We start from the raw sequence: 15,829 nt of genomic DNA on the forward strand, positions 1-15,829 counted from the left end.
CTTTAGGGTGGAATGCCACGCCACCACGTAAACTTAAGATTATTTTTTGGCAACAGGGCAGATCTTTTGAAGGCCCACCAAAGGGACACATGAAAGGTACTAAAGAGGGCTTGTTTCAGCTTTCCTGTTGCTTTGCCTTTGGCTGCAAAGGAGGACCAAGAAGCAATGCAGTGTAATTATGGTGGTTTGCTGTGGTGCAGCAATTTGAAACCTCCACAAGCTGAATGTTTCTCAAGTCAACAAACATTGGACTTGGAAGGGGGAAGAAATGACATTAAAATATCTCCATTAGTGCAGAGTTTGTGGTAAAAACACGTGAGGGTATTCAGGAGGATATTCAGCACGTGCTTAACTTGAAGCATGTAACTAATCAGAAGTGTCATTGAAACTGTTCCTGAACTTAATTCTAATTACATGCCTTAATCATTGGCTGAGTCTCAAGCAGAAAGGGCAACAGACACAACAAAGAAATTCTGGTAGGAGTCAGAGCAGCTCTTTTGTTCCACTGTAGTGTAAGCAAACTCTAAATCCTTTCTCTGCCCTTTGGATAGCATAAAGCCCTTCCATGTGAGACACACACATGTGGTGGTAAATTGACTGCAAATATTTTTTTGTTGTTATTTAAAAGACTCCAGTTTGCTAAATGTGGTCTATGCATAGTAAGAAGACTGAATATCAAATCTCTACTCACGTTTGTGACTGCAGTGATGATATTAGAAACAGTCTGGATCAATATCTGGATTGGTATGCTGCTAGACTGGTCCAAAAGAAACAAAACATGCACTGTGAGAAATCATATTGTATTAATAAAGAAAATCAAAACAAAAGTCGTGATCTGAGGGTGGAAAAGACCTGCTGAGATGCTGTGCTACAAATACATGGCACACAGAAATAGTGCATAGATTTCTGACTTCTTGATTTGCCTACCTTATTTACAGTTAATTTGGAAAACTTCCCTCTACTTTATATAATATTTCAGAGTGATAGAGGTCTCATCTTCTGCTGCCTACAAGCAATGTTCCTAAGGGAATAAAGAGAAAGGATGAGAAAAGAGTGGAATTCAGCTAATATTTGCATCAGTTTTGTTGGTCACGTGCTGTGTGTGCATGTGTGGAGGAGAAGTCCTTATGGAGACTGCTAAAATGGATGTTCTTAAATAAAATCTTGTTAGTAAAAGAGAATATTCTGTAAAATATTGCAAGGGGCATGAAGAGGGGAAAAGTTGTTGCTCTTCTTAAAAGTTTAAAAAGTAAATTCTTATGCAGAAACTGTGTGACATAATGTTTTTTGCATGTACTCTTTAGAATTCTAGTAGGCTTTTGCCTTACCAGAAGAGCAAGTGTATTAAACAGATTTTTGTATTAAAAATATGTGGCAGTCAGCTGATAATACTTTGATTTCAATGTTTTCAAGTGCATGCTACTTGCACTAATAAAACATCAATATTTCATTTAGACATACAATAGGACAGTGTGTTCTTTGCCTCCAAAGAGCCTATAGTCATAATGCAAGGTAAAAGAAGTATTTTAACAAAAACAATGAGCAGAAAATACTTGAAAAAGCAATGGTGGTATGAATCCTTGTAATGGCAGCAAGGATATCTGTGAAAAAGAAAATGCTGGTGAGGCTGTGGTTGGAACTGTGTAATTCGCAATGATGTTGAAGATCTTGTTATTTCATTCTTTGATGAAATAATTTGATGCTTTGCATAATGACAGTGTGGCAGGGGGTCAATATGGGATTTTATACTCAACTATGTTATCTGTTCATAAATTCTGTAGTAAAATAGATGTGTATGTATATGGTGTTTTTATGTGTATATGCCCATGCATATATAGGCTTTATTTATTTATTTATTACGAATGAAGGGGAGATCAATGTTACCTGTGCTGTGTTTGGCCATAGTTGTTGTTTCTGTTGGGTCTTGATTTAGGTTTTCAAATGCCATCTTGAATTTTCTTAGGACTTCTCATACTATTTGTAAGAGAAAATACATGCAAGCATTCTCCTTCTGCATGATTTTCCTTTGAAGAGTGTGTCATGTTTTAGAAATCAAGGTAATTAGATTGTCTATTCAATCTTTTAATTTTAAGGTATTTCTCTCCTATTTTAAGTAGTTCCTGTAACTAACAAGATAGACATAGCTATTGTGTGTAAAGGGAAAGATAACCTTTCTAGAGTACTCTCCTTGGTGTGAGTTAGAGTAGGTGAGCACAGAAGAGAAGGTGAACCTGCTGTTCCTGCTGGTGCAGTGGACAAACGTGGAGGTATTCCCAGCCTGGTGTGTGGTTAACTCTCTCATTTCCCTCGATGGCTGAAGTGGATTGGTTGATAGCAGCAAAAGGGCTGCCATCAGGAGCATTCTTCTCATGAATTGTTAAAAGGTGGAGTGCTATGTGATACAAAGACTGCAGCTTCCACTGTATCAGGAGTGCTACTTTTAGAAAGGCTGACTCAACAAACTCATAATTCGTGAGCGATCAAAGGACATGCGTTTGTAACCTTGGTATGGTTTTCTTTTTATTTCCCCCCGCTCCTTCACAGCTGTCCTCCAGACTGTAATGTTGTGTTTTGCAGGCTTTTTAGTTTCTTCATTACGTCTCAAAACTTGAACTACACCGTTCAAGGCAATCAGGGCAAATGAGTGGCTATTAAAGTCTGTCTACTGACACATCAGGTCTGTCTGAAACTTCCCTGGGTTCTTTTGTCAGTCTTTTAGTTTGCAGGTTGTCCAGATCTATAGTTGTTCTTGTATAAGAAGAGCAGACAGCAGATACTCCAAGAAGGAGATTGAGGCTCACAGTGTCCACAAACCCCTACAAGCAATGTTTCATTTAGTTAGGGGTGGTCCGGCTGCAGGTGATGTCTTTGCAGTGAAGAAAAGGCTGCCTTGGATGGATTCAATTTTAATTTATTTATTTTCAGAGCTTCGTGGTTTGGCTCACAGCCAAGGATGTTTCCTGTTTCTCGTTTTGACTTGTACCTGGTTACTTTCCAGGCTGCATCCACTCTTGCACTGTAATTCAACAGTATGTGCCAGGCAGCATCAAGAGCATTATTGATGCTTTCTGGTTGGTGGCCCTCTAGAGACTGAGCCACAGGTAGTTTTCAGCTCTGGATCTGATTCTACCCCCCACTCCCCCAATATAATGATTGTGAATAATGTATAGAGGTGTTTTGTGGTTTGTAGTGGAATTCAAGCCTCAGAATCCAAAGCATCATAAAATCTACATCTTGTGTAATCTCGTGGAAAGCAGTGCACAGCAAATCATATTTTACAGTATATAAATGTTGAAGTGCAAAAGTCAGGATAACTAATTTGAGGCAGGCACACCTGTATTGGAGTGAACACGATGTAACCTTGGGAGGTAAGTTAAGAATTCTGATGAAGTTGTTCATAATTTTTATTGGAGAATTTTGTAAACGTTTAAAATATTGAATATGAGTTTTAGAAGTAATAAGCTTTAATCAAATTTTGCACACTGAACACAGATTCTGTTTAGATATCAAAAATTCCTGGTGCATGTAGTTTTTATTTATTTATTGAATTGTGTTTGCGAACAAGAAAAATAAATAGATCATTTTGACTAAAACCAGGAATGAAACATGTTGATCTAACATTGTCCTTAGTAAAGTAAAAATATGAACTAGTAAGAAACTACAGTAGCAAGGGATCTTTTTAGATCCTTTTCCAGTACTCTGGAAGTCTTATAAAATTGTTAGAATTGATTCAGAAATCAGTTTTGGAATAAAACTTCTGTCCTAGCTCTCTAGAAGTTGATATTTTGTAACTTCTATTGTGATTCAACTTTTAATAGCTCCAATTAGCTTCTGTAATCCCTTCAAATAGGGAATAAAAACCCTAGAACTTTTCATGCTATTGAATGTGGTTTTTACTGTTAAAAAATGGATTACAATTAGTGGTTAGTGGTTATAATTAGTGGCTGAACTACTGTAGTAGTGTTTTAAAATGCTTATTTTCACCTTGCAATTTCTGAAATGCTTTTATCTACAGTAAAATTGTAATTTGACATAAAAGACACCATTGCTTTGGTTTCAGAAAATGGCAAAAAGCAGGGTACGACCACTGTCTTCATTATCCTAAGAGGAAAAAAAAATGGAAAATTTATCTGAGCAAGAGCACGCTGTGAACCACAAAGACAGTTGGCCTTTTTTAAATGTTTTTGTCTCTAATATAGATATATGATTTTTGGTTTTGTGCAGATTGCTGGGTTTAACCTGAATTGAGCTTACATTACATTGAAATGAAGCTCAGTCAAGGAAAGACCATGGTGATAAGCTCCTCTTGCACTATCCCATTAACTGCTAATGTATAAAATTTTCTTTGATCAGCATATATTATAGCCAGTTGTCATGGAAATGCTAGGGTACCGTAGGGATACCATGTGTAAGGAGAGAGCAAGTACATGTGCCATAGCTGGATGGATTTTATATTATTCAAGGAACATTAGTGGTAGTACCTGTGTTTGTGTCTTTTATTTAACAATGACAAATCAAGTTGGTATTGCAGGGAAATTGCCCAGATAGAAACTTATGTTGTTCTTGCCTTGAGAACTACTCTCCTCCACAACATATGAATGTAGTAGTGGAGCCTATCCCACTCGTGGAATTCCAAAGAATTTGGAATGACTTTGCATGTTCTAGCTTCCTTTGCATTACACAGTGATTTCTGGTGCTCTGGTTTGTGTATTCCAAGGAGATAGATGCATGTTCTGGGTGGTTGGTGTTATGAGTGTGATAGGGGTTTTGTCTTGCAGCAAAATCATGGCACAGCTTTAAGCTGATTTTTTTTATAAGTTTATCCTCATTAGCTCTATTACTAAGCCTCCAGTATTTTATCCCCTCTTTTTCATCCCTCTTTGTTCTTGCTGTTTGTTTCCCACTGATTTTTAGAGGAAATTTTAATTACCCCAGTGAAACAAAGCAGACAGAGATGACCTGATGTCTGGGTCTTTTCCTAAAGTGATTCCTGGCAAACATACTGAAATTCATTAATTAGTTCTGCTTGAGACCAGAACAAACAGATCAGTATTCTCTTGTAGCAGCAGAATCTAATCTACATTTCCATGTACAGCTATACATCTAGTCAGAAACTTGTGGAATAAGTCAATTAAATCCTCCTAGCCGTGGGTTTTTTGAATATCTGAAACTGTCCCTTGTAAGAGCCCAGGATCTAGAGTCCAACACTGTTGTTGCAGATTAAGGGGAATCTGGCAAAATTCCTTGGGCTGCTGCCATGTGGATCTGCTGGTAGAATACAGTACGATAATATGTTGAATTTGGCTCATTACTCTCAAGAAATGCTGCCATAGATTTTGTGGGACACAGATTTAGGAATTGGAATGGTTGTATGTAAGGATGATCTTGGGCTCCCTGCTCTAGACAGAGCTGTTATTAGTGCTGTATGCCCAAGCTGGTTTGTGGTTTGTTTAGCCTTGTAAAGCATCCATTTTATACTCCTACATAGAAAGAAATAGGTCAGACTTAGCAGAGTTTTAAATTGCTTCACCAGAGTTTCATCTTTTCTGTTGTAACTTTTGCACTCCAGGTTTGGAGATTCATCCTCTGGTTCATTCAGTGTGCACTTGGAAATTCTGCTTTCATATAAGATCAGACCGAAAGAACCATTTACAGTAATGGACTAACTGGGACTGACTAACAGAGGGGCTTGTTGCTGGATTAAAATTTTGAGTGCTACATATATTAGTCTTCTCCCAAGTGTAAATTGTTACACTTAGCTTCAGAGGTTACTCCCAGGTAGATCAATAGAAGGATGCCAGTGCTTTTGAGAACTAAATTGTAGATCTGATAGTCTATAAATCTCATGCAATTTGACCACAGTCTCAAAGACTGTGTTAACACTGGAGGTGACTGTGAAATCTTTAAACTTTGAGGTTGGCTTAGTATATTCTTATCACTTCTAGAATGATGTAATTTAATGAGTGTATTTCACTCTTGCCTTTATTACAGGAATTATTCTAAGCTGTGGTGACGTCTGCAGGCCAAATGAGTGATAGTGGTAGATCTGACCTTAAGGGAGTGTGTTTTTTTGAGTTGCCAGCAATTATCTCTTAAATAGCATATTCCAATCTGTTCTTCCTTGGGGGAGTTTCCCTCCAGTTGGATATGTGTGGTTGCCTTGTCATGTATCTTATAGCAATTACTTGTTGTGCAGGACAGTACTCTTATTAGCTATTAGCCATGAAACATTTATACTTCAGTGGTGTTTAAATAGTTGATAAGGTTATAAGCAAATTTGAATAAAACCAAAGCCAACTTTTCTCCCCACAGTTTAAATAAAGCAGGTCTCCATGCCCTCATTCTTAGGCAGGCCTAGCAGTGCTTCTGTCAGTGCAGCACACAAACATCCAAGCCACGATGAAACACATTTGTCTCTTTAAGTGAAAATAAAGTAAGAATAAGCTGAATGCTGTATATGCACTTCTGAAGGCGGAGATTGGTGTCCTGCATGCTTTTCAGATGCTCCCCTTTGCAAAACTATAGCATGAGCTGAGGTTATGGCCTGCAACAGAAAGAGATTGCTGCTGCTGAAAAATGTCTAGTTAGGGCTGGGCTGGATTTTATTTTCCTACTAAAAAGGCCAAAAAAGATATCAAAGTAGAGATGAACACAACTATGAACTGCTTGAAAGAGCAAAATGTCTTTTTGTCTTTTGCCTTTGTGACTCTTAGTTTCTCATGCTGATAGTTTTGGAAGAGTATATTGCAATATTTGTGAGAGACAAGTAAAAAACACTGAAGAACTTCACTGCAACCTGTGCAAGTCACCTAGAAGCATACAAGAAAGCTCATCTCTTAGGAAGTACTCCTGAGAAATACTTGTTCTTCTCACCATCACTAATTTCAGCAGAGATCTGTGGATGAGGCTGTAGAAATAAACACAGCTGTGGAATGTGACATAGTAAACAACACGCTGAAACCTCTTGGCAGAGAGTTGTTTTCCAGAGAGCCCAAATGCAACGCTTGGTCCATGGAAAAGATGGCATTTCAAGTTTTGGTACCTTTGAATTTTTCAGAAGCAAATATTTATCCCTAAACCTGCTCAATCTAGCCTTGTATTTACACATAAGGGGGCAGTGTGGTACTGTTAGCCAAGTGCCACGGAGGTGCACATTAGATTTCACTATTATATATTGCATCATGTTTAAGACATGGCTTTAGGACTCTGAGCACAACTGCAGCTTTGTCACTGCCTGAGAGTGCTGCTGTGTCTGTCCTGGGGAGAACCAGGTTGGACAGCTTCCTCTCTTCTTTGTAAACATTTTGTTTTGAGAGAGTTGCTATTTTGGCGCTCTCTCATAGTCCCTTGTTCGTAGGCATGTGAAGGAGGGGGAGACAGTTTTCCTAACACTGGGATGGGGAACTTCAAATTAGAGCGTTTTTAACTCCTCCATGGCAACATTCACTTGCTGGGAAGGAAGATAATGTTTCCACTGGAGCTTTCCTGTGCACACTATACATGGACTTCTGGTCCACTGCTGCCCAGTTTTGGGAATATGATAATTTCTCCACTGTTTTTGTGGAATATTCCTTATTTCGATGATGATTAAATAATTGTCCTCTCTTGGTTATTTTGTATCAGCACAGTCTTTTACCTGCTAGCCTGAAAGTGATGATTAAGTGGTTGTAAGTCAATGCATACATAGGCTCTTGGGTCATTTTATTCCTACTCGTTAATATTCAGTGTTAGCAGACCAGGATATGATGGCATTTAGGGTTCCTAGTACTTTTAACGTGGTGTTTTGAGTGCCTTACTACAGGATGCTTATGGCATAGTTTCTCACCTGTCTGGCTTTTAGTGTCATACTGCACCTGACACATGCTGTTATTTTCCAAAAGTGTGTTATCTGTGTTGTCCCTTTATAGTTTCTGCATAAATTGCTCCTTCATTAAAAGCTTCCCCTTCAAATATTGATTACAGCTCTCCTCTTAGCCACATATCCGTATAGTAAATATTGTAAAGTTGCAGAATACAAGAACATCTATATGCTGTTTCATTATATCTTGTTATATCACCGTGCTGCATTGCTGTGAGGTGCTGTACAGTCACAGGAGTTTTCTTAGACAGCTCCTGTTTGTGTTTTTCTTTATCTGCTGCTTTGTCTTTGTTAAAATACATATAAAGCCAATTTGTTCATGCCATGATCACTTGTAGAAAGCTGCTGGTAAATTACATGCCAGCATACTGATAATTTCTAGTAGTAAATCAGGACTGTTAGACTGTCCCCTCTGTGTGACAACTAAAGTAAAAGTGCTATCAGGTACAGAGAATCTCTGTTGTGGGTTAATTCAGAGAGAAATGATGTGGTTTTCTGTGTGGTGGATGGTCATACTCAAAAAATAAAATGATGACTGGAAATGCAATCCTTTTTATATGCATCTTTGTGAATGTCAGTATTTAATATAAAATTGTCTCAATATGCAATAGTTAACAGAAAACATTCTTACATGGTTTGTTACTATGGTGCTTCTCACTAAAAACCCCTGCCCACAAAATTTTCGCCTTGTTCTCTTCAAGATTGTGGCGTTTCTTTAATTAAAATGGCTGCTGTAATGGTATCACAAGCTTTGAAAATTAAAATGGGTATTCTGGAAAAATTACAGGATCTAGCTAAAGCTATAAGGTGTTTTGGTTGCTGGTTCCTAAGTTAGTACTTTCATTTTCTCCTTCTCCTCCATCCTAGCTGGTAAGTGTGGCTGCAAATGCTTTGTGTTTGAATTAACTGATTGGCAGCTTGGTTAATGTGTAGACAGTGCTCTTGGTTATTTCCATATTATATTTATCTATTTATTTATTTATTTATTTTAAAAGCACTCATTAAAAACCCACAGCATACTCCCAAACTTGAAGGAATGGATTTTTTGGCTCCTGTCTGCTTTGAATGAAATCCAAAACAAATGTTGTTTGATAATGGTTCACAGTTGCATTGCACAGGTTGCTCTTCATGATAAATAATTAACACCCTTTGTGTTCTTGATTGCAGATTTTCAAAACCCTGCCTGATGCTACTTTCCCTGAGCCAATCTCTATGTCAGTATCTCCTCCTAATGCCCCACCAAGGCAGTCAAGAAGACAAGGACAGCGTAATAAGAGGCCTCTGGCTGTTTACAATCTCTGCCTGGAGTTGGATGATGGTAAGATGTTAGTAATAACTTCAGTCCTTGCATCAGATGGGATGTATATCCTATCTCCAGGAGGTGTTTTCATTTCATGTTTCATTTGTATACATGTGTGGATGCACATGCATGCTGGTTTAATTGCTTTGGAACATGCAAAGAAGCAAGGAGAGCTACAGAGAGAGGACAGCAGGGAGTACTGTCCTGTGACTTATGTTTAAAAGTAGGACGGGCTGTCTTAAATGTGCTCTTCTCCTCTAAAAAAGAAGCAGCTCCTGTTTCTTTGGGGAAATCTCTTTGACCTCTACTGAAGATTACACAGCCATAAGATAAATGGAGAGAGAACTAAAATTAAAGCAAATCTTTTATGAGAAGAGCTAATGCACTTTACAGTTAAATTCATCTGGATTAAAGGCTCAGGTCAGCACTGCACTGGAGAATACCACTGCTTCACTTGAATCTTTAATACCTTGCTGTAACTAGCAGTAAATACTTGTCAACTTGCCTTACCACTGAAAAGCAATGAAAAAAAAAAGGAAAAGTCTTCCTTTTGCATAGAGTCTGCAGTAGCAGCATACAGTGAGGGGAAAGGGTGTATAACATCTTATATATTCTGACTGTTGGCCAGAACCATAATAATTTTCCTGAAATTTCATTGCTTGGGGGTACGTACTGAGGAGGCAAGTCAGGGCTCATTTTGTGTTACAGTTTTTCTCCACCCTATTCCTTTTCTCTCTCCTATTGTTTTTAGCCAATCATCTTTTCACATGAAGGGCATGGGATCAGGGCACAAAGTCCAGTTACAACAAGTGAAAATAAACAGGAAGGTTTTGAACTTGTGCAGTAGTAAGAGATTCTCTGGTGAACTGTCACTAAATTGGTGGTTAACAGTGGTTGGTTTCGTAAGGCAATAACACAAATACCTACAAAAGCTATTAAGTGCAGGTTTTAGAAATAAACTCAGGACTATTTATAGTTTCAAAGCCAGTTTTGCAAAGAGTCAGCAAGAAACTCAGCATTCCTGCCATCAGATTTGATTCACCAGAGAGATACATAATCTGTGTCTTTCTTTCCTTGCATCAAGCGTGAAACTAAATGCCTTGACTAGAAGATGTTTAAGGTGTATCTGCTTAAAGAGCTTAAGCTGTGTTAATTTGAATAATATGCTCAAAAGCTAAGAAAGCTCTCAAGCTATATCTGCAATAATAAATTTATCCTCATTTGAAAAACAAAACAAAACTGAAGCCACTCACAGAGCTGTTTACATCTAATTATATACCACAACTTCTCCAAATCTGTGGAGCAAGGTATGAACTGAGGAGTTGACTTTGACCCAAACACTGCAGACAGAAAGCACTTGGTGGGTTGTTTTTATTCTAAGAGCCAAAAATACAGGGTTACTGTTGAAAACTGTTGCAAAGATTCTGTTTTGCCTAAATGCAGTCCATATTCTTGTCTAATTTGAGCCTCTTGGCAAAGAGCTGGAATTGTAAAAGGCTTATATTACTTATATACTTATATTTCATGCAGAACTTTGGTGCTTGTCTGGGACTTGCAGTGGGCTGAACTGCAGAATAGCCTGATACATCATAGTACATATTAAAACTGTAGTGAAGGCTGAACTGCTGCAGGTGAAATTTCGGTGGGATGTGGAAATAACATTTCCCCTTGTAACTGCTGGTCTGTAAAGCCACTACCAAAGGTAGCAGGACCCTCAGGCTGTTGGCAGCTGCTGGCCGCATGCTCCTGGCTCTTTTCCTTGTCCAGCCAGCTGTGTCAGGACAGTGGTGAGCAGTTGGGACAATGGCTCCTGGGCACGTGTGCCATGCACATGCAGCACTGCAGAGCCTCGAGCCCAGCTGTGTCACTGCACACTCAGCCACTGCCCCAGTGTGGAGCAGCTGTGAGGATCAGCCAGGCTCGTGAATTATCTGGTCCCTGAGTAGAGCTCAGTGCCTCCAAATACACTCTGTGGCCTTCAGTCGCTTTCTTCTTTGGAGAGGGGGTGAAGGAATAGAAGTGAGCCTGGGCTTCATTCCATATTTACCTAGTTTCTTGGCTAACAAATGCATGTTTTATAACTGCTCTTTGGAAGATTTTATCCTGTGTGTGTTTTTAACAGGAAATTAAACATTAAACCCCTTCCCTCCCCCCCACCCCCCCTTATTCACAATGGCATGAGTTAAGCACCAGGCACAAGCCAGTGTTTTGTATTTCCTGGATATGGCAAAATTATCATAATCTTGTTTTAAACAAGCAGCTGATACATATTTATATGTAAATATGTTTGTAGACAAATATATCTCTAAAGTTATTGTAATTGTATATAAATATCCTCTATGCCTTGAAACTAGAACTATGTTGGAGACAAAATCTCTCTGTGCTGGAAAACTTCTTGAGTGTGTTCCTTTTAGGATTGTTATGCAAACCAGGAAATTGTTAGAAAAGCGGAAACAAGTCTTTAGCTATCAGCTGCTCCAGGGAGTTAACAGGCTTCAGAATCCACTGCTTGAATTGGAAATGCAGAGTTCGGGCCAGGTTTCTTTTTAAAAGCACGTTTGCAGTCGAGAAGCTTCTTGACTGCACACAAAATGTATGCAGCAACCACCCAGAAAGGGCTGTAAGATATATAAATATTGATAGATATAATAGCTGAAGAACACACACCGAGTTTGATAAAAATCTTTATTTTGCCTTCTAGTAATTAGCTCTACTGAATTCAGATAGTGCATAGATTTTCCTTCCTTGTACATGGCAATTAGATGATTAAACCTATTTGCAAACAATCCAAGGATTATATTTACTGCCGTGAGGATCTTTATTTCCTGAAAGACCAACTTAAGTCACAGATGATGCTGTCTGTTTTTCTTTCAACTTCTCTCTTTGCTCTGTGGTAAGCCAGTTACTAAATTTTCACTCTAAAGTTTTTTGACATCCTAGTGTCTTAAGTAGAACTGGGTCTAATGGGGAACTCTGAACTACTTTCATATGTGGCCTAGACCCAAAGTTCTTGTTTCAGGAAAAGGCAGATTTGTCTGAGATTTACATTGGGACCATTTCCAGAGTTTCTAGCCTTGTAAATGAAGATCTGGGATTTTTTTTTTTTAAAGGGTTTGGGTTTTTTTGTTTGTTTTTTTGTTGTTTTTTTTTTGGTTGGTTGGTTGGTTGGTTGTTTTTTTTTTAAATCTATGGAAATTTTCTTCTTTCTTCCTCACTATCTGAATGAATTTTAGAGTGAATAACACAGCACTCCTGTGACTTACACTCTCACCTATGTACAAATTATTTTTCATTGTCTCTCTGTGTCTCTAGCTAGAACTGGGAGCTGTTTATCCTGCTCTAAACATGTCACTGGGTCTTTATTTTCCATTTGGGTAGTCAGTATATATCAGAGGAGAGATCTATTTACATTTCTCCTAGAGGGCAATGCAGATTTAAAATTTTGTTCCCTTACAATTTTATTTAGATTTTTATGTACCTTTCTTGTCTTGTAGCAAATGCAACAAGTTTGAGATTTCTCTTGTTTGTTTGTTTCATTCTTTTGTATCTTTTTTCAGTGCCAGAGACTAAGAGATTATTAAACAATTTTGCAGGGCTGTTAGAGCAATATGAGAAGAAAAGTCCTGTGTAAGGTAGGCAGTGTAATGCAGTCCATCCAGGATGAACAGAGAATCAGCACAAGTTGCATAAGTCACACCTGGAGTCAAGAAATGGGTCATGCATAGCACTTTGTCCAACTACAGAGCAACTTTTTTCTAAACAAACCAGAATATAAATCTTAAACCACAGGCCTTCCGATGCCTTATTCTATTTTAATACCCTCTAGGGACCAAAATCTCTCCATGGCATACACATGGACATAGCACATTAGTGTCAAAGGGGGGCTGCATTTTTTTTTAGGACATTTATGTCCTATACCTCCACTCTGGAATCATGTGAGCTGTGTGTGATAGCTTGCTGATGCTGTAAAAAAATACTGTATTTATAGTGATTAAAAAAACAGATTCTCCTGCAGAATTCAAAAAGAAATAAAAAGTAGAACTGCTACTTAACTTTTCAAAACTTCGTGCTAACTTATATTGCCCTTTGAAGTATTTAGGGAAGCATAGTTATGAATGGTATGGTAGTGTTGAACAGGAGTAGCTGGTCTTGATTTTTTTGTGGGGATTGGAGTGAGACAGTGTCTTAATTTGGACGATAAATTAATTTGCTTGAATTGCTGTGGCATTCAATTAAATTACTTTATCAGAGTAGAATGTGATACATGTAATGGCTACATAGCAATATTCCCTCTCCCTACTCCCCTCACCCTTTCCTGCCCCAAATACGAGTTAAAAATCATAAACTTCACTTGGAATTACTGAACAGAAAACCTGGATGTTAGAGGAAGCCTTGGACTTAGGAAACTGGTCTTGAGGGCTGAAACAGCCCAGAACTGCAAGGTTGCAGGTGTGAAACCTGGCCTTGAACTCTTTCTATTTCTGAATCTGCTGCTTGGAAGTGTTTCTGTAACCTGGCACATAGTAGGGGAAATGGAAAGAAAAGCAGCTACATAGGCATATCAAAAAGCCATAGGGCCCTGCAATACTTGCTTACAAAGCTATTGTTAACAGCTGAGCAGAGCACAGCTATGCTGTCACAAAATAAGTGCAGCAGTGTTAGTCATGAGGGGAAGATCAGGATGGCTGCTGTTTGCCATGTGGAATTTTAGACAGTTTGTATTTCATCTTGCTGCAAGAGTAGTTCCTGCATTCTATGTGATTCATCACAGCTTTTCCCACCTGATGGCTCCAAGTAAGATGTGTGCTATACAAAGTTAAAAGTCTTTTTGAGCTACTGCCAGTGAAGGTAAAGCTTTTTCTTATGTAGTTGTGGGTCCTACTTTCCTATCCGAATTGACTTCTGCTTGGAAAACTTTGGATCCATAGGAGGTAGTTTTGGTTTGGTTTTTTTGAGATATAGGATCATTTTGGTCCATACTTTGCATGCACAATATACATTGTCTGGCCATTTTGTCCTGTGAGTCATCTTTTTGCTACAGTCTACTTGCTGCGCTGGTAGCAAAAATCACATTTGTGTCATGATGTAGTAAACATCTCCTAACTTTTACATCTTGTTGAATGAGGTGTATCAGATCTTCATGGTTGGTGTGAGAATTGCCTTAGTTTCACTGCCAGTGCTTGTCTGCTTTCAGTGTATGAAATCTAGAGGCTGTAGAAATGTTCAAAGTAAACACATCCACGTGTTCACACACATTCATACAACAGGAGTCACGGGGGCAGAGGAAGGGTACTTGAATAGACTTAAAACTAGAATTTGAATTGAAAGAAGGAACAGTGAGTTTAGGAGAATGGGTCAGTCTTTCCTTGAGGCCAGACATTATTAAAAATCTCTGATCTCCTGTAATAATCTTTCATCTCTTTAATTCTCTACCTTCTGCACACAGACATGCAGGGGCAGATAATGCTGTAAGAAGGCCAATTTGGCATGCTAAAAGCCATTAATCGCAGGCATGGAAGTCACTGACATATCTTTGCTACATGCCAGCTGTGCCCTGGCCATCCTCTATTGGTAAAAGTAAATTCTCTCACCTGGCACACAAGAGTGTAAGTAGAGTAAAACTTACACAGCTCTTCAGTCACCTTCCCATGGATGAGGACATGCATTGCACTGAATGAGGGGTTTCCTCACATGCTCTTGCTTCTCTTCACTGGTGACAAGGATAACAGAGATCTTCCAGGGGAGAACCGGTGAACTTTGTATATGGCTGATATGCAAGTTAGAAAATATTCCTCTTCTTGTTTTGCTCTCACTCCATCAGTGTTTTTCATTCAGTCATAAAAAAATGGATTCTTGTTCGCCCGTTAGCTTCTCGAAGTCTTTGTCCTATTTATTCTTCTTTTTCTCTCTAATTTTCTATTTTCTTCTTTTAAAAGTTGCATTTAGTGCAAGGTGAATTATATTACTGTCACTTCTTTCCTTCCCAGCTGTTCTTGTGACTTGCTGAACCAACAGGGAGATTGAAGGTGTTCTTAGGGGATATCAACAAACCTGTCACCTGGATGTTCAATTGAAACAACTGACAAAACTTCCCTAAGGGATTCTTATCTTGTTTTCAGTAGATTTTTAACAAGCCATAGGTATCCAACTTGATCCATTTCTCTACTAAAGTCACTGTTATGGCAAAAGGAGAGAGAGGTGAACAAAATGAGGAAGGAGGCACAGCCAAGTGTCAGGAGTATAGTGAAAATATTTTAGAGTGGCTTTCTTGTGGGAGACCCATCATGTACACAATGTGGTAGCAGTTAGTCCTTGTCATTGGACAGGTGGTGGAGTTATTGGTGAGAAACTTCTTTTAAGAAGTCATAGGAAGTGACTGCAAGTGAAGCAAGATTAATAGGAAGAGAAGAGGAGACAATAAAAAGTTCAAAAGCTCAGGGAAAGAGCTTTTGAGCACCTTACCTTTTGGGGGTGAAAGCACCCTTACAGACACATCTTCCAGTTTATTGGTGCCTGAATTGACAGAAAAACAGAAAAGGAAACTTGGAAAAATATCTTCAAGGACTTGGAGTTTTTGATGGTGTTTAAAAGTGCTTCTGACTTAGGGAACTTCTAGGTCTAGTGATTGTACCCCTTTTTGATCTGCTCTGGCTTTTCACAGTTCTCATTCT

General features: G+C 38.6%; 1 protein-coding gene across 2 annotated transcripts in view; it reads left to right on the plus strand.

The window, feature by feature from the left end:
- ARHGAP10 (Rho GTPase activating protein 10) overlaps nt 1-15,829 on the plus strand; it is a 138,084-nt gene that overhangs the window by 94,287 nt on the left and 27,968 nt on the right. For both annotated transcript variants that reach the window (XR_015803351.1, XM_014880541.2), the window contains exon 19: nt 9,026-9,176. Coding sequence is in view for 1 of the 2 variants with exons in the window: in XM_014880541.2 (XP_014736027.2) it covers nt 9,026-9,176 (151 nt within the window). In the remaining variant the exon portion in view is untranslated. The remainder of the gene's footprint in view (nt 1-9,025; nt 9,177-15,829) is intronic.

The sequence above is a fragment of the Sturnus vulgaris genome, chromosome 4 (assembly GCF_052056855.1).
Source record: "Sturnus vulgaris isolate bStuVul1 chromosome 4, bStuVul1.hap1, whole genome shotgun sequence".
Lineage (NCBI taxonomy): Eukaryota > Metazoa > Chordata > Aves > Passeriformes > Sturnidae > Sturnus > Sturnus vulgaris.